General features: G+C 42.9%; 1 protein-coding gene across 1 annotated transcript in view; it reads left to right on the forward strand.

The window, feature by feature from the left end:
• Window positions 1-22,698, forward strand: part of NTRK1 (neurotrophic receptor tyrosine kinase 1) — a 78,051-nt gene that overhangs the window by 32,261 nt on the left and 23,092 nt on the right. Inside the window, exons 4-11 of the mRNA XM_075283185.1 lie at window positions 8,799-8,867; window positions 11,180-11,334; window positions 11,443-11,585; window positions 11,861-11,996; window positions 13,151-13,480; window positions 13,727-13,744; window positions 18,056-18,114; window positions 19,680-19,782. Coding sequence (XP_075139286.1) covers window positions 8,799-8,867; window positions 11,180-11,334; window positions 11,443-11,585; window positions 11,861-11,996; window positions 13,151-13,480; window positions 13,727-13,744; window positions 18,056-18,114; window positions 19,680-19,782 — 1,013 coding nt within the window. The remainder of the gene's footprint in view (window positions 1-8,798; window positions 8,868-11,179; window positions 11,335-11,442; window positions 11,586-11,860; window positions 11,997-13,150; window positions 13,481-13,726; window positions 13,745-18,055; window positions 18,115-19,679; window positions 19,783-22,698) is intronic.

Below are 22,698 nucleotides of genomic sequence, written 5' to 3' on the forward strand. Positions count from 1 at the left end.
ATACTTGTTAGGTAGCAAGTCTTATGTAATTGCTTTCTTAAAGGAGTTGTGCTGTTAAGGACACCGATCCCCAATCCACAAGAATAGGGATAAGTGTTAGATGGGGTTGAGCCAATCTTGAGATTTCAGGGTCGATTTTAAAATCTGATTTCCGGTCATTTTCCAGCCGATTTCGATCGTGAAATTTGCTCGATCGCAATCCGATCTTTTTCAATCCCAATCGCTCAACCCTAGTCAATGCTTCTCTATGGGAAAAGTCACTTTTTGGGTTGAGCGGATCTTGAGATTTCAAAATCCGATTTCCGATCATTTTCCAGCCTATCGCGATCGTGAAATTTGCTCAATCGCCGAACGGAATCCAATCTTTTCCAATCCTGATCGCTCAACCCTAGTCAATGCTTCTCTATGGGAAAAGTCACTTTTTGGGTTGAGCCGATCTTGAGATTTCAAAATCTGATTTCCGATCATTTTCCAGCGGATCCAGATTGTGAAATTTGCTCGATCGCCGATCGGAATCCGATCTTTTCCAATCCTGATCGCTCAACCCTTGTCAATGCTTCTCTATGGGAAAAGTCACTTTTTGGGTTGAGCCGATCTTGAGATTTCAAAATTCGATTCCCGATCATTTTCCAGCCGATCGTGAAATTTGCTCAATCGCCGATTGGAATCCGATCGCTCAACCCTAGTGTCATATCATTAGGAGATCAACTCCTAGGATGTCTCCCAGCGATTCCTTTCCCCCACTGTTCAGGGCAGCAGAAGATGATAAAGAAACCCTCAAGTACAAAGTATAAAATTCAAGCTCCATCCTGAACTTTACTTTTCTCTGAAAGTCCCCTCGAAGAACAATTAAAACCTTAAACATCTGCAATACATGGAAAAAGAAGACTTTTTGGGTCTTGATAGGAGTTATACGGCCTGATCCAGGATGTACAACTCATTACACATGGACAGACAAGGGTAAATGAAGGCTTCATGCTACACTGAAGATGCCAGGGGAAGACATCAAATAAAACCTTCTCGAGATCCTTACGACCTCAGTCATTTATGACCCATCACGTCAATTGCAAATGGCATACGCATAAACAGTCGCAAACAAAATCAGCATTGACTTTCCAAAGGTTCTGTTCTGGTAAAAAGTGGGAGATGACGTCCTACAAAGATCCATCATCTGTGGCTGATTACAATCTATGTTTAGATCTTGTGGTTGTTATTTTTTTATTTGTGTTTTTGCCTTCTTCTCCTTCCTCGTGTGTATCATCGTTTTGCTTTGTTTGGGTTTTTAGTTTCCACTTGTGATATTTTTGGCCACAGGCCATTAAACAGAGGACCTGGGGTCAAGGCAGCTCTGTTTTGAAGCACACATAATGTCCTGAGGATATCAATGTCTTCTATTCCTACATTTACAACAAATGGAATATCAACTTTTTTATACTTGAGTGGCTTTGGTATTTGGATTCCACATTGACCATTTTCCTAAGAAAGTCCAACAACCCTCCTTAAGTAAAACCACTCCAAAAGTCCATCTCTTTGAGAAGACCACCCAAGATCTGGAGCCTAGTTTGCTGTGATGGATTTTCATCTTTCCTATATGTAGACTGGCCAAATTTTTGAGAAGATCTTACGATGCCTAGAGAAAGAACCATTGAATACCTCCATAGAGTTATTGACATCGTAGAGTGAGATCCATCACTTGGGATTCCTCAATATCAAAATGGAGATCCACTGTGTAGGAGAAGCTCCTCTTCTGACAGACTTAAGTGATCTTGGCTAGAGATGAGTGAATTTTTCAAAAATTTGATTCGGCAGCTTCGTCAAATTTTCTGATACTATTCGATTCAATCCGAATTAGTTTGCAGTGAATGGCGTTAACCCCTTCCCGACATTCGCCCTAATAGTACAGCACTGCCAGGAAGGACTTCCCGCAAACCACGCGGAAGCATTTTGTGCACACGGAAACTGTGAGCGCACCCGGCTTTGTGGGTGTCAGCCATATGTACCAGCTGCACTGTACTCTAACACCCCTGGTTGAAGCTGAGTGGTCAAACATGACCACGGCATCAGCAGTCACATGGGGCGTGATGACGTTATCATACCAGCACGTTCCACGTGACCACTGTGGCCCAATCAAAGGCCCCAGCTGTGAAGCCTGGGGAACAGGGCATTACTCACCATCTGGAAGAGCTCCAGAGTGGATGCTGAGTCTAGGACAGGTGAGTATCAGTATTTTTTTTATTTTTAATCAGGACAACATCCGCTGATCTCTCTGCAGGTGGGATGCTGCAGGGGACATGTAGCATGGTGGAACCTCTTGGATGCCGCGGTCATGTTTGACCAGGGCATCCAAGGGGTTAAAACCCACGATCAGAGCTGTGCAATTCATAACCACGAAGTGTGAGGAAATCCAGATTCAATGTGAATCGAATATTTCTTGAAATTCAGATCGAATTCCACTTGGTCAACTTCGATTTGCCTATCTTCAATCCTGGCATTACATAGGCAGCCATTCTTAAGAAGGGTATAACAAGTGGGTGGGATTGGAAACTAGACCATGCTCAGACACATAGGAAAGCAGAACCAGGTAGTACAGAAGAGTAGACAGTCAGTAATGGGGGCAAGAGCAGAGTCTCACCCCTTACATGGTACTATAGGGGGTAAGACAGAAGAGGACCAAAATTACTGTAGGATCTCACCAAACTTTCAGCAAAATTTCAGATCCATCGTGAGCAGTATCCAGTCCTTAGCCATTGGTTAAAAGTGGTGATGTCTCTCCCATAGGAAGTGATGTCAAACTCCAACAGTGATCAGATAGGGTCAGATTTTTAGAGTATGGATAGGCCATGGTCATAATAAAAAAACTATCATAGGGATAATATACAATGAAATAAATCCTATGACTGGGAAAGTAGGATAATAAAATATTATTGTGAGAACATAAACACCATTCCCGGTGCTCGGACCTGTAAGATCTCTGCTGGACACCACTAAGTTATCGACTTCAGCTTCTTCTACTTCATCCAAAACAAAGGGCTTCTGTGAAAGAGATCTTATGCCAAGCCAAATGTTATTGAAGGTCTCGAATTCATCATAGTAGGGGAGTAGCCAGATTCTACGACCATCAATCAGTGGGACCTCCTATCCCGAAGAGGAAAATGCAATAATTCTTATTATCAAAGTTCAATGTTTTCTCTAATTTTTTAAAAAATATTTTATGGAAAAAATATAATAAATTAGAATCAATGTTATACTCAAAGAATGCAAAACTTTTCTGTATCAACATTCAACTTTTTTCTTTGCTTTTTTCAAAATGTTTTTGTAATAAAATAATAAATTACAAGACATTTTTTTTGCATGGCGAATGGGGTCCGTGTGCTTTGACTGCTCAACGCTTGCCAACGCGTTCAATAGTCCATTGCGGACTCCCCGAACGGATTACCAAACGCAGATGTGAAACGGGCCTTAGACAAAGTTTTTGAATGCAGGTTTTTTTGGAGATCTTGAATCATTGATGATTTTTCATGATCCAAAGAAATAAAATTTGCACTTCCCTTCAAAATATTCTTGATGAAAGAACAAAATGAATAAATAAATAATTTTTTAATTAAAATTTTTTTTAATCTAAATCTTAAAAAAAAATATAAAAAATAATAAAAAAAATATATTAGACCCTTTTTAATGCCTATTTTTTTTTTTTTATAGCTATGTATCTGTGGAAACTAAAAGGCCTAAAACTTATATTTTAAAAACAACTCTTTCCAAGAAAAAAAAAGTAGATTATTTTCATTTGGCGTACACAAAAACATCTGTGTGATATTATAATTTATTATATTAATTTATTATATTAATGTATTATATTAATTTCATCCATTATTTAAAAAACACTTAATTTTTTTGATTGTTTTTTTTATTAGCAATTTAAAAAATAATAATAATCTAATATTATAATAATAATAATAATAATAATAATAATAATAATAAAAACAACCCATGAAATTAGAAAAAGCTAAAAAATAATAAATTAAATAAATTAAAAATAATAATAATAATAATAATAATAACAACCCATGAAATTAAAAAAAGCTAAAAAATAATAATAATAATAATAATAATAATAATAATAATAATAATAAAAAACAACCCATGAAATTAAAAAAGCTAAAAAATAATAAATTAAATAAATTAAAAATAATAATAATAATAATAATAATAATAATAATAATAACAACCCATGAAATTAAAAAAAGCTAAAAAATAATAAATAAAATAAATGTAAAAATAATAATAATAATAATAATAATAAAATTAAAAAAGCTTAAAAATAATAAATAAAATAAATTTAAAAATAATAATAATAATAATAATAATAATAATAATAAAAACAACCCATGAAATAAAAAAAAGCTAAAAAATAATAAATAAAAAAAATTAAAAAAAATAATTTAAATAAATACATTAATGAAATCATTTTTATAGCAATTAGTAATAGAACTGATTATTATTTTTAATCATTAGCATTGATAATAAAGCAATTTATTATACGTTATAGTTATATAAGTCGGAGTAGATATAGCGGGAGGTGATAATGTCACATTAGTCGTATTTTCCCAGAATTGCTGTCATGTTTTGGACGCTGTTTTTCCAGGTGTTAGGCTTCATCGTAGGCCCGAGAGTTATAAGTGACAGTCAGATGTCTTGTTTGCTGAAATCAATGCTTAGAGCAAAATACAATCTCTCAGCAGCTGGGTACAGCGGGGACTCAGTGTGGGGACTGACAGCGAGCGCTCATTTTTGCTCCCCTGTGGGCAATCATTGACCTGACAAGAGCTGAAATGTATCCGTCCTCGCTACCCAGGGCTGCGTGGAAATCTGCCTCCAAATGGGGGCGCGTGCAGGGTTATTTACAGCTGTTTAGATCTGTCGTCACTTAGCTGAAAGCAGATGGAAAAGACATGAAAGCTATATAAATATTCACGTAAATAAAATCAAGAAAGTATGCCGAATTCTCTGAAATGGTGTCACGATCCACAGAGCAGCGGGTCTCTTGGGCAGCCCGGTTGTTAAAGAGCACTTTTCGACACCTCTACGAATTCCGAGCCTTTGTATTCTTCGGGAGGTACCACACCAATGATTCTGGTGCAGTTGGAATTAGTTCTCTACCCCCCACCATTCCTGAGCAATCACTGCTGTTAGTTTCAGTAAGACTATATGACTTAGACTATATGCTCCATCCAAGGATCACCCACCTGACGTAGACAGGCTAATTAGCATGTTAGGTGCTGAAAATAACAGCACCGATTGCTCAGGAATGGTGGGGGCTAGAGATAAAAGTCCAACCACGCCAGAATCTTTGTAGGGCCACCTATTGAAAGATACAAAAAGTTGGTGGAGACAATGAAAGGTCATCTGTTAGGATAGTAGATGCAGTTCAGAGCCAAAGTAAGAACCAGTACTAGACATACCGAATGAAAGGGTTGACACGGCGCCGTGTGTTCGACACTGCTCGGGCCACACCAAATCCAACCTCACAATGGTGTTCACCAGAGCCTCAGATGATGAGGATGGCGGTACAGGTCGGGAAACATCAAACACAGCGCACCACAAATCACGGCAAACCACACACTGAGATCTCTTACCAGCAGATATTTCGGGTTGCGGTGTTGGTTCAAGGGCTCAGAAGGTGGTCAGAAGGTGGCGGCAGAGAGTAAAACGTAGTCGTGCAATCCATATCGTCCGCAAGAGGGCAACAAAGTACAAAGAGAAATCTAAATGGAACATCAGGCGGCTGAGTTGGTAACAGGAATAGTAGCAGAGTACAAAGAAGAGTTCAGGGAGCAGAGGTCTAGAGGCAAGCCGAGGACATTAACAGGAACAGGCAGAGTATGGAATCAGAAGGCAGAGGCAAAGTCAAAGGTCAAGGCAAAAGGGTCAAAACACAGCTAAATAGATCAGAAGGAACACTTACTAACAGGACTAACAAGTACAACTGAATAGCCAGTGGTGGTCCAGAGCCAGAGCCCCCCGTAAATAGGCTTCGGCCCGCTGGTAGGCCAAATCTGGAAGCTCCCCATCCGGCTCAGGAGACGACGTTGCACAACGTTGTGGAGGCTCCGGTCCACAACATCATCTATTTAGATGAAATTGCTATTTTCATGTTGCTAAAAAAAATTTTAATATAATATATACAGTGCCTTTCTTAAGCCGGGTTCACACGGGGGTCTTTTGAACCAGATTTTGATGCAGAAGCCGCTTCAGAATCCGGTCCAAAAAACGTCTAGGCGTGACTGGATGCCCATGCATTGCATACAGTGCATCGGCGTCCAGTCGCGGCATTCCGCTCAGGATTAGGCCCAAATTAATGGGCCTAGTTGAGAGGAGGGAGTGTCGCGCCGCAGAATCCGCCTGAAGAAAGGGTATGTCGCTTCTTCTTTCCACGAGCGGAAACAAACCGCTCACGGAAAAAGGAACCCATTGAATTCAATGGGAGGAGGTTTTTTGAGCCAAAAAACCTTGTGTGAACCCGACTTAAGATGAGCCAGACAAGCTCCGCAGTATGGCCTAGGAGGCTGAGTTCCTCCTATAACTGGAACTGATCTATTAGGCTATCATGACCTTACAAGAGGGGGCACAATGTATAAATAAATAAAACACCCCTACCATGCCCAATCACAGGTTCTAGATATAGATGTCATATCATAAAATTAAAAACTAGAAATTGATCTTTGCGTAACTATTCAACCCCTTCGATATAGAAGCTCCAGATTTACGTAGAGGGCTCTTGTATAGATTTTCTTTTGTTCTTACAATGGGGAAGAGTTTACACAATGGAAACTCTCGAGAGGTCGTGGTACAGTTTTGTATCCAACACAAGCAGCCATGTGTCTCGATGAACCCAACTCCTTGCTAGAGATGAGCGAACACTAAAATGTTCGAGGTTCGAAATTCGATTCGAACAGCCGCTCACTGTTCGAGTGTTCGAATGGGTTTCGAACCCCATTATAGTCTATGGGGAACATAAACTCGTTAAGGGGGAAACCCAAATTCGTGTCTGGAGGGTCACCAAGTCCACTATGACACCCCAGGAAATGATACCAACACCCTGGAATGACACTGGGACAGCAGGGGAAGCATGTCTGGGGGCATAAAAGTCACTTTATTTCATGGAAATCCCTGTCAGTTTGCGATTTTCGCAAGCTAACTTTTCCCCATAGAAATGCATTGGCCAGTGCTGATTGGCCAGAGTACGGAACTCGACCAATCAGCGCTGGCTCTTCTGGAGGAGGCGGAGTCTAAGATCGCTCCACACCAGTCTCCATTCAGGTCCGACCTTAGACTCCGCCTCCTCCGGCAGAGCCAGCGCTGATTGGCCGAAGGCTGGCCAATGCATTCCTATGCGAATGCAGAGACTTAGCAGTGCTGAGTCAGTTTTGCTCAACTACACATCTGATGCACACTCGGCACTGCTACATCAGATGTAGCAATCTGATGTAGCAGAGCCGAGGGTGCACTAGAACCCCTGTGCAAACTCAGTTCACGCTAATAGAATGCATTGGCCAGCGCTGATTGGCCAATGCATTCTATTAGCCCGATGAAGTAGAGCTGAATGTGTGTGCTAAGCACACACATTCAGCACTGCTTCATCACGCCAATACAATGCATTAGCCAGTGCTGATTGGCCAGAGTACGGAATTCGGCCAATCAGCGCTGGCTCTGCTGGAGGAGGCGGAGTCTAAGGTCGGACCTGAATGGAGACTGGTGTGGAGCGATCTTAGACTCCGCCTCCTCCAGCAGAGCCAGCGCTGATTGGCCGAATTCCGTACTCTGGCCAATCAGCGCTGGCCAATGCATTCTATTAGCCCGATGAAGTAGAGCTGAATGTGTGTGCTTAGCACACACATTCAGCTCTACTTCATCAGGCTAATAGAATACATTGGCCAATCAGCGCTGGCCAATGCATTCTATTAGCTTGATGAAGCAGAGTGTGCACAAGGGTTCAAGCGCACCCTCGGCTCTGATGTAGCAGAGCCGAGGCTGCACAAGGGTTCAAGCGCACCCTCGGCTCTGATGTAGGAGAGCCGAGGGTGCACTTGAACCCTTGTGCACCCTCAGCTCTGCTACATCAGAGCCGAGGGTGCGCTTGAACCCTTGTGCACACTCTGCTTCATCAAGCTATTAGAATGCATTGGCCAGCACTGATTGGCCAGAGTACGGAATTCGGCCAATCAGCGCTGGCCAATGCATCCCTATGGGAAAAAGTTTATCTCACAAAAATCACAATTACACACCCGATAGAGCCCCAAAAAGTTATTTTTAATAACATTCCCCCCTAAATAAAGGTTATCCCTAGCTATCCCTGCCTGTACAGCTATCCCTGTCTCATAGTCACAAAGTTCACATTCTCATATGACCCGGATTTGAAATCCACTATTCGTCTAAAATGGAGGTCACCTGATTTCGGCAGCCAATGACTTTTTCCAATTTTTTTCAATGCCCCCAGTGTCGTAGTTCCTGTCCCACCTCCCCTGCGCTGTTATTGGTGCAAAAAAGGCGCCAGGGAAGGTGGGAGGGGAATCGAATTTTGGCGCACTTTACCACGTGGTGTTCGATTCGATTCGAACATGGCGAACACCCTGATATCCGATCGAACATGTGTTCGATAGAACACTGTTCGCTCATCTCTACTCCTTGCCCTTTAACCTTCTTCTTCCTCTGCGTTGACAACTATAGTCATCTGTCTTGTCGCAACAGAACACATGTGCTCAGAGACTTGTCTCAGACGGTTTTTCTTCTTCCTCCAACAGCAACCTGTCTTCTAACTCACTGGTCTCGCTGTCATGGAGGACATTTTATGGTCTACCTCTACAGGAGCTGTAAGTCACCTTTCTATCTTGACACTATCTACTATACGTGTGCATGACTGAATACATTCAAGATATCGTTCCTCCAAAACAAATAATACTGTCTCTAGTGCCATCTGTAGGTGACTACTCTGCAAGTCAATTAACCCATACCGAGCCTTGAAACATGGCTTGGGCTTTCAGCCAAACCAGAGACACCCTATTAGTAAAGATAGACAGAATTTTTCCCTAAATCCCCTGAGTAGGTGGGTTTCCGCAAGGGGGTTCTCTGCCATTCATGAGGTTGACATGAATAAGTTATTATCTTCAGCCTGTACCATGATATACACCAGGAAGAGGAACTCAACCATGATCCATGGTCAGGTCATCAGTTTTGTAGATGACTTCCCAACATGTTGTGTTTGATGGCTTTTTCAAGACGGTGGAGGATGTCCACCCAGGTTGGAAATTTTCTTTTTACATGCTAACAAAAATTTTCAAGATGGAAATTTACCTAAAGAGTAAATTTTTAATTCTGGAGCTTGTAAATTTCTGTTGTGAAAAGAACAAACCCTTGTTGCAAACATTCCCTTTGGATTTCAGAGAAAAAAATGAAAAATTTCCAAGGAAATAGTTGTCAGAATTTGTCGAGGTTTGCCTAAATTTCTGCAGGGAGTCTGTAAGAGAGGGAAAAAATCTAAAATAAAGAAAAAATCTGCAGTCTTCTGTTGCTCCCATGGTACAGATTTTTCTCCTTCTTTGGATGGTCTTGGTTTACTGGTCTCTTTCGATGAAATCAGAAGCAAAGTGATCGGACAACAGACCAGGAAAACCTTCTTGCCATAGGAGCTCAAGAAGGTGATTTTGCTTTTTTTCCAGATCAACTGCTGGAATCCTCTGTGAAATATCAGCAGTAAAATTTTAACCAAAATCAGAATGATTTGGTGACGTTTTTATGTCGGATTTACCTGCAGATGTTGGGTTAGATTTCATGTGCAACTATATGCCAACTTAGTGTAGTCTATGCAGGGCCGGCTCCAGGTTTTTATGGGCCCTTGGGCAACAGAGCCTCAGTGGGCCCCCTTGTAAAGGAGGCGGGAGAGTCGAGACACTGTGCGTCGCAGATGAAGCGAGTGACGTCATGCAGGAGTGTGGCGTCACCAACGCCATACCTCCCAATTTTTAAAGAGTAGAAAGAGGGGCAAAACGTGCTCTGCGCGCCGCAGCAAATTTGGCTCCACCCACTGTTGTTGACTCCGCCCATTCTCATTCATTTATCATGTACTCCCACACAGTATAATCCTCCTACAGTCACCCGTAAATTATATGCCCCCCCTCCATCTCTCCCCCAGTTTCATATACACCCTTCCTCTGCCCCAGTTTCATGTCCCCCCCTCCATCTCTGTCCCCAGTTTCATCACGTTCTCCCCCTCCATCTGCCCACAGTTTCATGTCCCCCATCTCTGCCCCAGTGTCATGCTGTTCCACCCCCCCATCTGCCCCAGTGTCATGCCGTTCCCCCCTCCCCTTCATTTGCCCCCCCCAGTTTCATTGGGCCCCCTCCATCTCTGTCCCCAGTTTCATGTTGTTCTCTCCCCACCCCTTCATCTTCCCCAGTGTCATGCCGTTCCCCCCTCCCCTTCATTTGCCCCCCAGTTTCATGGGCCCCCTTCATTATGTTTCAGCTTAATATTTAATACAAAACAAACACTTACACTCACCTTCCATCGCTCCCCCGACGCTCCTCTCTCTGCTCTCTCGCACCATTCACATAGGCAATTAAAGCAGGAGCTGTGAGCGCAGCTCCTGCTTTAAAGCCGCGGCCCGGCTTGCGTGTGTAGGAGCGATGTGATGACGTCATCGCGCCTACACATGCAAGCCGGGCCGCAGCTTTAAAGCAAGAGCTGAGCTCACAGCTCCTGCTTTAATCGCCTATGTATTCAGCAAATCGGCGTCCGTCGGACGGATGAGCTGAAATTGGGACAGGCAAGTGCTGGGGCGGGCCCCGGCACTTGCCCGACTATGCCGTGCGCTGACACCGGCCCTGAGTCTATGCCCTCGTTCACATCTGCGTCGGTAATCTGTTCGGGGCAGTCCACATGGGGACCTCCCCAAATGGACTACCGAATGCATTAGCAGTGCAGTGAAAGCACACGGACCCCATACACTTTCCACACAGTCTCCGCACAGAACATGCAGAAAGAAAAGTAGTTCACGATCTACTTTCCTGTCTGCAAGACTCATGTGCAGACCCCATGCAGACTCTCCGAATGGATTACCGATGCATAATAATGTCTTCTGAGAAGGTAGACCATGGTGTGTTAAATTCATTGTTCCTCTGTTAGAGTCCTGACTGAAAACCCATTCCAGTGCTCCTGTGAAGTGCGATGGATTCAGATTCGTAGAGAAGAAGGTTGGGCTGATCTTGGAAACCAATCCTTAAGCTGCTGGAAAAATGGGGTAGAGATTTTCATAGAAGACGATAACATCACCCATTGTGGTAGGCATCCCAAATGACCATGTATATGCACTCCAATAGTTTGGAACTTGACACCTAGTCAGTAGACGTAATTTGGGCCCGATAAATTTTTGTATTTTTCTCTTTAAGATCGTCCAGATGTCTTCATTGCAGAGCAAAATCTGACGGTTCTTCATGGGGACAACTTGACCCTTCAGTGTAACGTAGCTGGCCAGCCTACACCAACGGCTACCTGGATCTTACCAGATCTGAACGCGCAGTATGAAATGGAGGTATATGTAGGAATAGTTTATTACGATTTCTTTGAAAAACTTAAGCTAGCCATAGATGTAACAGTGAACATTCCGATGGTTCCAACCAATGGTAGATCCACCACGTTCAGAAATAATTTTTTACAACAAATGCCATTTTTCTGTGGAGACCATACGAAAAGCCCTTGTGTTATATTTTCCTATGGTCTATTAGCTCACTGTAGACTTTACTTGTGTTGTAGTGTTCCACCATCTAAACACACTTGCCTACTCTTCTCAATGTTGTCCCATTACAGCAGTCTGACGGTCCTGATATTGAAATCTTCCTCCACCTTTTCAACATCTCCTCTGGCTTCAACAAGCGGGATGTCAGCTGCTGGGCCGAGAACATGGCTGGTCCCACCAAGAAGTCAGTCCAGATAGACGTTCACTGTAAGTTCTTGCTCAAGTTTTGATTTTCGTATAGTCATGAAATAACACATCAGTGGTGTAAGGTTGATTGATAAATTTTCATGGAGGAGAAGTGAAACTTCCTTGAGATGACAACCAAGTCTAACCCAAATGACCCAAAGGTGTTTTCTACAGGTATCATCCTCTCTAAAAAGATAGCTAGTACTTATAGTACAGATGTGTCCTTCCTTAACATTCCTCTTGGCTTTAGATCCTTAGATGAGTGGTGCGAGATGTCTTCATACGAGTTACATAGTAGATGAGGTTGGATAAAGATAAGTCCAACCTATAACCCTGGTGATCTTCTCAAAGACATGGGCGTTTGGAGAGATTTACCAAAAGGTGTATTGGTACAGATATCCTCTATAAGAGGGGAGAATGGTCACTGTAACACCAAATTAATAATGAATGTTGGTGAAGATCTGTAGAAGAAAAGATCTTTTGGCTGATGATCAAAAGTCAACAATCATCTTTTAGCCTTCTCATAGACTGGTCTACCTGAGACATTACCTTCTCGTAAAATGGTGGTCTGAGCTGCATTAGATTAGACCAGTCATGATGATGGATGGATCACAAATATGGCTAGCCTAGGCTAAAGTTGCCCTGAATTAACCCTCGGGGCAATTTGGACCATCAGTTTCCAAAAATCTAACTCTTGGTCTAAGGCTTGGCGGCTGCCCATGTAATACCAACTGAGAACATTAAATGAGCCTTCTTGTAGAAACCCTGTACATTTTTTGGCCTCTCGGTTAGTTTATCACTGATTAAGGATTCAGTCACCAGACGACTTACTTCTAATGGAAGAAAATATCCATTCCTGGCAGACCCCTCTCACTCCGACTTATGGGAAGACGTCTCACTCACTGGAAAATAACCTTCTAATTATTTACAGAACCAATACCCAAAGAAGACCTAATGGACTCCTAGTAGAAAATATTCCAAAACAATGACTTGACTGGAACGTCACCCACTCATTGACCATTTCTTGACTGGACCTCTATTGGTTTCAAGCACCATTTTGAACTATCTTAGGCTGTAGTAGGTCTAACATGGCACAATGTTTTTGGTCGCAATGGTCAATGTATATGACTTTTTTAATTTTACTTCCCTCGAACCTCCTCTTCTTTCTTTACCAGTTCCGGCAGTAATAATCGACTTGGGCGAGGTGATCCATCAACATCACTCGTGCATCCCCTATACAATAGACGGGAACCCTGCCCCAGATGTCATGTGGCAGCTAAATGGAGAGACGCTGGTTATGAACACCTACATATTCACACGGCCACTTGAGTACAGGGAAAATGGCACCCTCATCCATGGCTGCTTGTATTTTAATAATCCAACCCATGTCAATAATGGGAATTACACACTACTGGTGAGGAACCGGCTCGGAGAAGACAGTAAGAGTGTCTACAGTATCTTCATGAATAATCCGTTTGACTTTAACCCAGAGGAGCCCATTCCAGGTGAGCCATAATACTAGTTAAAGGGGTTTACTAGTCAAAAAAAAGTGTGACTGGTGGAGGGTCTTGTTGTCCAGCAGGAGAGGTGGCCATTCATGAACGGTTCCTCTCCATAGAAATGAATGAGCGTGTTGTATGAGAGGTGTCATGCAATGTCTAGCTTTTGTAGGTGTGACCCTCGTAGTTGTATAGTTTTACTGCCAATTTCAGTTGATTTTTTTGTAATTTCATGCTTTCTTTTATTTGCAGTGTCGCTGTCTCCATCCGGTAAGTCATTCTGCTATCAAGCCAGATATGGAAATGTCCAATTGACTGGTATTACTACAAATAGTCAGTACTCAGGGGTGTAACTGGAGGACCAAGAGGGGACAAATTCTGGGAGAGTATTTCTTGGATTGTAACACTGACAACCTATCCATGGTGGTTTAGTAAGAGTTCGGAATGGCCTGGGGGTCTTATAGACGTGATCTCAAGCAGCCATGTATTACATAGACGTCATAGGTGCCATATAATACGACAGCAGTAGATCAGCTTGCCATCAAGAGTACTGCCTTATAATAGAGGACTGTCCTTGGTAGACAGCCCCTTTAAGGAATGAAAGTATCAGTTCACTTGCTCTTTAAGGCGAAGGACAGGCCGGGCTCCAGCCATATATACACAGGTTATTACTCAATAGATGTCACTTCAGATTTCAGATAATATAATAAGATGTCTTTAGTTCATGTCATTAAACAAATTAGATCCTTCCCATACTCTGGCAAATGCAATAACATGCCCGGAGGCTAGCTGGACCACGACAAAATGGAGCCTGCTGCTTATAGTGCTGAGATGAGTAGTGTGGTCATAGCTCCTACCAAGTATAGATATCAGACTGAAGTCCTGACTAATGTAGTAGCTAGCAGAGGGCGTGGAGGAGCACAGGACTGCAGGATAAGACTGCAGAGGGTTTGCTGGTAGTCTGGTGACACATCCATCTGCATAGGCACTGTATACACATTACATATATTATATTACGATATGTATCCTGTACTTATCTCCAGTTACATACTGCATTAAACTCCGGAACTGCAACTCAGGTGTTTAAGAGAACTAATATCTTGTATATACGGTGATTACACAAAATTCAGACATGGTAACTCACCTGAGTCACTTGAATTTCATATCCCCTCAAAATAGTGAGCGCAGCTCTGGAGTATAATACAGGATAAGTAATGTAATGTATGTACACAGTGACTGTACCTGCAGAATAGTGAGCGCAGCTCTGGAGTATAATACAGGATAAGTAATGTAATGTATGTACACAGTGACTGCACCAGCAGAATAATGAGCGCAGCTCTGGAGTATAATACAGGATAAGTAATGTAATGTATGTACACAGTGACTGTACCAGCAGAATAGTGAGCGCAGCTCTGGAGTATAATACAGGATAAGTAATATAATGTATGTACACAGTGACTGTACCAGCAGAATAGTGAGCGCAGCTCTGGAGTATAATACAGGATAAGTAATGTAACGTATGTACACAGTGACTGCACCAGCAGAATAGTGAGCGCAGCTCTGGAGTATAATACAGGATAAGTATTGTAATGTATGTACACAGTGACTGTACCAGCAGAATAGTGAGCGCAGCTCTGGAGTATAATACAGGATGTAACTCAGGATCAGTACAGGATAAGTAATGTATGTACACAGTGACTGTACCAGCAGAATAGTGAGCGCAGCTCTGGAGTATAATACAGTATAAGTAATATAATGTATGTACACAGTGACTGTACCAGCAGAATAGTAAGCACAGCTCTGGAGTATAATACAGGATAAGTAATGTAATGTATGTACACAGTGACTGTACCAGCAGAATAGTGAGCACAGCTCTGGAGTATAATACAGGATAAGTAATGTAATGTATGTACACAGTGACTGTACCAGCAGAATAGTGAGCCCAGCTCTGGAGTATAATACAGGATAAGTAATGTAATGTATGTACACAGTGACTGTACCAGCAGAATAGTGAGCGCAGCTCTGGAGTATAATACAGGATAAGTAATGTAATGTATGTACACAGTGACTGTACCAGCAGAATAGTGAGTGCAGCTCTGGAGTATAATACAGGATAAGTAATGTAATGTATGTACACAGTGACTGTTCAGCAGAATAGTGAGTGCAGCTCTGGAGTATAGTACAGGATGTAACTCAGGATCAGTACAGGATAAGTAATGTAATGTATGTACACAGTGACTGTACCAGCAGAATAGTGAGCACAGCTCTGGAGTATAATACAGGATGTAACTCAGGATCAGTACAGGATAAGTAATGTAATGTATGTACACAGTGACTGTACCAGCAGAATAGTGAGTACAGCTCTGGAGTATAATACAGGATAAGTAATGTAATGTATGTACTCAGTGACTGTACCAGCAGAATAGTGAGCGCAGCTCTGGAGTATAATACAGGATAAGTAATGTAATGTATGTACACAGTGACTGCACCAGCAGAATAGTGAGTGCAGCTCTGGAGTATAATACAGGATAAGTAATGTAATGTATGTACACAGTGACTGCACCAGCAGAATAGTGAGTGCAGCTCTGGAGTATAATACAGGATAAGTAATGTATGTACACAGTGACTGTACCAGCAGAATAGTGAGCGCAGCTCTGGAGTATAATACAGTATAAGTAATATAATGTATGTACACAGTGACTGTACCAGCAGAATAGTGAGCGCAGCTCTGGAGTATAATACAGGATAAGTAATGTAATGTATGTACACAGTGACTGTACCAGCAGAATAGTGAGTGCAGCTCTGGAGTATAATACAGGATAAGTAATGTAATGTATGTACACAGTGACTGTTCAGCAGAATAGTGAGTGCAGCTCTGGAGTATAATACAGGATGTAACTCAGGATCAGTACAGGATAAGTAATGTAATGTATGTACACAGTGACTGTACCAGCAGAATAGTGAGCACAGCTCTGGAGTATAATACAGGATAAGTAATGTAATGTATGTACTCAGTGACTGTACCAGCAGAATAGTGAGCGCAGCTCTGGAGTATAATACAGGATAAGTAATGTAATATATGTACTCAGTGACTGTACAGCAGAATAGTGAGCGCAGCTCTGGAGTACAATACAGGATAAGTAATGTAATGTATGTACACAGTGACTGCACCAGCAGAATAGTGAGCGCAGCTCTGGAGTATAATACAGGATAAGTAATGTAATGTATGTACACAGTGACTGTACCAGCAGAATAGTGAGCGCAGCTCTGGAGTATAATACAGAATGTAACTCAGGATCAGTACAGGATAAGTAATGTATGTACACAGTGACTGTACCAGCAGAATAGTGAGCGCAGCTCTGGAGTATAATACAGGATAAGTAATGTAATGTATGTACACAGTGACTGTACCAGCAGAATAGTGAGTGCAGCTCTGGAGTATAATACAGGATAAGTAATGTAATGTATGTACACAGTGACTGTTCAGCAGAATAGTGAGTGCAGCTCTGGAGTATAATACAGGATGTAACTCAGGATCAGTACAGGATAAGTAATGTAATGTATGTACACAGTGACTGTACCAGCAGAATAGTGAGCGCAGCTCTGGAGTATAATACAGGATAAGTAATGTAATGTATGTACTCAGTGACTGTACCAGCAGAATAGTGAGCGCAGCTCTGGAGTATAATACAGGATAAGTAATGTAATATATGTACTCAGTGACTGCACCAGCAGAATAGTGAGAGCAGCTCTGGAGTATAATACAGGATAAGTAATGTAATGTATGTACACAGTGACTGTACCAGCAGAATAGTGAGCACAGCTCTGGAGTATAATACAGGATAAGTAATGTAATGTATGTACACAGTGACTGTACCAGCAGAATAGTGAGCACAGCTCTGGAGTATAATACAGGATAAGTAATGTAATGTATGTACACAGTGACTGTACCAGCAGAATAGTGAGCGCAGCTCTGGAGTATAATACAGGATAAGTAATGTAATGTATGTACACAGTGACTGTACCAGCAGAATAGTGAGCGCAGCTCTGGAGTATAATACAGGATAAGTAATGTAATGTATGTACACAGTGACTGCACCAGCAGAATAATGAGCGCAGCTCTGGAGTATAATACAGGATAAGTAATGTAATGTATGTACACAGTGACTGCAACAGCAGAATAGTGAGCGCAGCTCTGGAGTATAATACAGGATGTAACTCAGGATCAGTACAGGGTAAGTAATGTAATGTATATACACAGTGACTGCACCAGCAGAATAGTGAGCGCAGCTCTGGAGTATAATACAGGATAAGTAATGTAATGTATGTACACAGTGACTGTACCAGCAGAATAGTGAGCGCAGCTCTGGAGTATAATACAGGATGTAACTCAGGATCAGTACAGGATAAGTAATGTAATGTATGCACACAGTGACTGCACCAGCAGAATAGTGAGCGCAGCTCTGGGGTATAATACAGGATAAGTAATGTAATGTATGCACACAGTGACTGCACTAGTAGAATAGTAATTCTGTGTCTAATCTTTTATATTTGGCTAATATGACGACCTTTCTACTACAGGTGGAGGTAACAGCACATATGTGAACCCAGTGGAGACGGTGGAGGACAATACCTTTGGGGTGAGTTCACTAGCAGTTGATATTGCCATCTATGCACATAAGCCCCGTGTTCCCGGCACATACAACCACAGGAGGCTAGCACAGCCGTGTAATTACATGACCAGAGGTAATTGAAGACATAATTGATGTTCTTTTTACAATGTGTTAATTTGTTAGTAATTTATGGAAAAAAAATTCTGGTCTGAGGCAAAAGCTCAAACCACTAAGTAATAAATATGGCTGATAGGAGCTTTATAGTATATTTTAAAGACATCCTAAGAGACGACGTGTTGTGGGAAGGAGAGGTCAAATCGTGGTCCCTGGAAATACACATTTAGTAAAATCAGCGCCGGCAGAATTAATCTGAAGCTAAAACTGATGGGAATTGCTGTTTTGGTTTACCCTACTTACTGGCGGCTTTTACTTTGGTAGAGCTAACGTGAAGAATATTTGGCTGTGAGCAAAATATAGTACACCCGCTTTGTACTCTATGGTTTCTCGTAATAAAAAAAAATCTGACCTTAAAAGGTCAACAAATTACACCATGTCATAATTTATTTACCCAAAACTAGGCCAAAATGTAGAAACAAGTACACCTTTATTTCTTCAATAGGATTTATAGGGGTGTGGTAAATACCCATAACTTGAAAGAAGTTTGGGTAGTTTGCTGGTCTGGAGCATTCAAGTGTTTTAAAGGGATTCTACCATTAAACTACTTTTTTTTCTAATTACCACGTCGGAATAGCCTTAAGAAAGGCTATTCGTCTCCTATCTTTAGACATGGTCTCCGCCGCGCCGTTCCGTAGAAATACCGGTTTTAACCGGTATGCAAATGAGCTCTCCGCAGCAATGAGGGCGGCCGGCCATTTTGGGGTGGCCTCTCTATGCTCCTCTATAGAACTACAAGAGCAAGAGAAGCCAGAAGAGGCGGAGTTGCTGCAGAAGAAAGAGGCGGCGCAGGAAAGAGCTCTGGGCAGCAATGGGGAAGCGCTCATCAGTGTTTCAGCGCTGGGGCCCGTCCTCATTGCTGCGGAGAGCTCATTTGCATACCGGTTAAAACCGGTATTTCTACGGAACGGCGCGGCGGAGACCACGTCTAAAGGTAGGAGACGAATAGCCTTTCTTAAGGCTATTCCGACGTGGTAATTAGAAAAAAAAAGTAGTTAAAAGTAGAATCCCTTTAAATAAAATGTCAAGGAGGAAAGACATCAGCAATGATCTTAGAGAAGCAAATTTTGATGTTGATCAATCTGGCAATCTCCAAACAATTTATAGTCCATCATTATGGTTGAGCGATCAGGATCAGAAAAGATCGGATCCTGTTCGGTGATCGAGCAAATTTCACAATCGCGATTGGGACGGCCGGAAAATGATCGGAAATCGGATTCTGAAATCTCAAGTTCGGCTCAACCCTATAAGTGACTTTTCCCATAGAGAAGCATTGGCTAGGGTTGAGCGATCGGGATCGAAAAAGATCAGAGTATTTATTTAACTCAGAATCAGTACAGGATAATTAACACCATGGAAGGAATGGGAGTCTCTCTGAAGCCGAGAGGTTTGACAGCGCTCTGTGTGTTTTTCCTCAGGTCTCGGTGGCGGTGGGCTTGGCTGTCTTTGCCTGTCTCTTCCTTCTCGTGATGCTGATTGTACTTAATAAATGTGGCAGACATTCTAAGTTTGGAATCAACCGTAAGTTCCATCTTGACATGTTGTATATGACTTATGGAAATATACATGTTATAGATAAGACTTCCCATACTGTGTACTAATGATTCATCTCCCACCCTAATAGCAGGGGGCTGGCGGGGGGCTCGCTGACTTGTTTTCATTGAAATGTGAGGAATCCCTGTGTAAACAGCAGACTCCTATTGTGACATAATAACCACTTCCATCTCTCTATTTGCTATATAAACATACATGAGCGCTACATGTCATTGCAATCCGTCACTAATAGCCGGATCACCATGAGTAAATAGATCCCGAAAAATGTTCTAGGAAACTCATTATCCTTTAATAAGCGCCTCGCCGCCATGACAACTAGAGGTGTAAGCCCTTGGCTACCATGTTTTGTAAGAATACGTTTCTCTACTTCTGGCTGAACCTGTGATTTGGTTGGGACCACTGAGGACATAATGTGTTCGGAGGTCTCCAAATTCTTTTCTACAGATGACCCTACAGCTCAGGGTCAGTACATAAAGTCTTGCATGCCCAAGTCACTGTATTATGTCGGTATCTCTATCAGCTTGCGATATGCACGAGCTGACTTTTTCCCATAGGAATGCATTGACCAGAGTTGATTGACCAAATGCCATACAGAGTACAGCATTCGGCCAATCAACGCTGGTTCTACCGGAGGCTCGTCTGTGAGGAGGCGGAGTCTAAGATCGGACCAGAATGAAGACTGCTGTGGGCCGATCTTAGACAATGCTGGTCAATGCATTCCTATCGGCCAGCACTGCTACATCAGAGATGAGTCAGAGCTGGCCGTTAGCTGAGCTCGGCTACTCCGGAGTAGCCAAGCTGAGCGTACGGCCCGATGTAGCAGTGCTGGCCGATGTAGCGGTGTCCAATGTAGCAGAGCTGAGTGTGCAGCAGGGTTCAGATGAACCTGATTCACACTTAGCTCTGCTGCATCGGACTGCTACATTGGACACTGCTACATCGGCCAGCAGTGCTACATCGGGCCGTGCGCTCAGCTCGCCTACTCCAGAGATGCAGCCAAGCAGAGTGCACGCCCAGCACTGCTACATCAGAGATGAAGCAGAGCTGGCCGTTGGCTGAGCTTGACTACTCCGGGGTAGCCAAGCTGAGCGCACAGCCCAATGTAGCAGTGCTGGCCGATGTAGCAGTGTCCGATGTAGCAGAGCTGAGTGTGCAGCAGGGTTCAGCGCATACTCAGCTCTGCTAAATCTCCGGTAGCAATACCAGCACTGCTACATCTCAGCATAGGAATGCATTGACCTGCATGAATGCATTCACTCTGGGTCTAAAGTTTAAAGGAGTAAAAAAAAAATTATCACTCTGGGTCTCAGCACTGGAAACCCCATCGAAACACAAGAATGGGAGTCCTGTCTCCCTTATTTGAATGGAGTGGTAGTCATGCAAGTATAGCCCAGTACAGTACTCTGATATCTTCATCAGTTGCATAGACATAGGAAGGCGGGACCGCAATCTTGCGCGACCACTGCTCTATTGAATCGGGGACACTGGACCCCCATTCTCGGGAGCAGTGTTGGACTAGGTTTCTTCCAACAACTCATAGGAAATAGACCATAATACCCTTCAAATGTGGATTTCTCTACTGAACTATTATTGTGTTAAATCCTGGGCCTACTGAAAGATCGTCTGATACTTTGGTGGGCCGGTCTGACATTGCTGGTGGATGTTGCAGAGGTGAGAGGATGGAGAGGGACAGCACATACTCATCCAGCACTTCGGCTGAGAATGAGAACTACGGCTCCTCAGTCTTGACAAGTTGGGTCCTGGAATCATTTTATCTGGTGGACCAAAAGAACTTCAGTCTGATAAAGCCCATCGAGAACGGGGTCCTATGTCCCCCGATAAAATGAAGCAGTGGCCATTCAAGATTGATGTATCTTTATACCCTCAGACCATAGAACCCTTCAAACTTTTGTGTCTCCTGCTGGATCATTATTGAGTAATAGATTGGACCTAATGGGCCTCTGGTACTTTGGTGGGTCATTCCGACACTGTCAATGAGGATCCCAGTGGTGAGAAGATGGAGAGGACCAGCATATGCTCATTCTGCACTCCACCCGAGAATGAGGGCTAAGGAACCCTCAGTCTTGGCCAAGGGTTGTTCCCCAGATTCATTTTATCTGGTGGGCCCAAAGAACCTCAGTTCAACATTGAACACCAATCATGAAAATGGGGGCCGAATTTCCCCTGGTTGAATGAAGCAGTGGTCATGCAAGATCCATGCTGCTCAATCCAATGTCTATTGGACTCATGAAGATAGCCTAGTGCTATCTTCATACCCTTAGACTATAGTAAACCTTAAATTTGTGTGTCTTCTGCTGGGCCATTATTATGTTAGAGCCTAGGCCTAACTGGAGGGCCCCTGGTACTCTGGTGAGCCAGTACAACATTGCTGATGGGGATCCCAGGGGAGAGGATGGAGGGAACAGCACTAGCTCATTCTGCACTGCGGCCAAGGACTAAGGGCTAGAGATGAGCGAACAGTGTTCTATCGAACACATGTTCGATCGGATATCAGGGTGTTCGCCATGTTCGAATCGAATCGAACACCACGTGGTAAAGTGCGCCAAAATTCGATTCCCCTCCCACCTTCCCTGGCGCCTTTTTTGCACCAATAACAGCGCAGGGGAGGTGGGACAGGAACTACGACACCGGGGGCATTGAAAAAAATTGGAAAAAGTCATTGGCTGCCGAAATCAGGTGACCTCCTTTTTAGACGAATAGTGGATTTCAAATCCGGGTCATATGAGAATGTGAACTTTGTGACTATGAGACAGGGATAGCTGTACAGGCAGGGATAGCTAGGGATAACCTTTATTTAGGGGGGAATGTTATTAAAAATAACTTTTTGGGGCTCTATCGGGTGTGTAATTGTGATTTTTGTGA

The sequence above is a fragment of the Leptodactylus fuscus genome, chromosome 7, assembly GCF_031893055.1.
Source record: "Leptodactylus fuscus isolate aLepFus1 chromosome 7, aLepFus1.hap2, whole genome shotgun sequence".
Lineage (NCBI taxonomy): Eukaryota > Metazoa > Chordata > Amphibia > Anura > Leptodactylidae > Leptodactylus > Leptodactylus fuscus.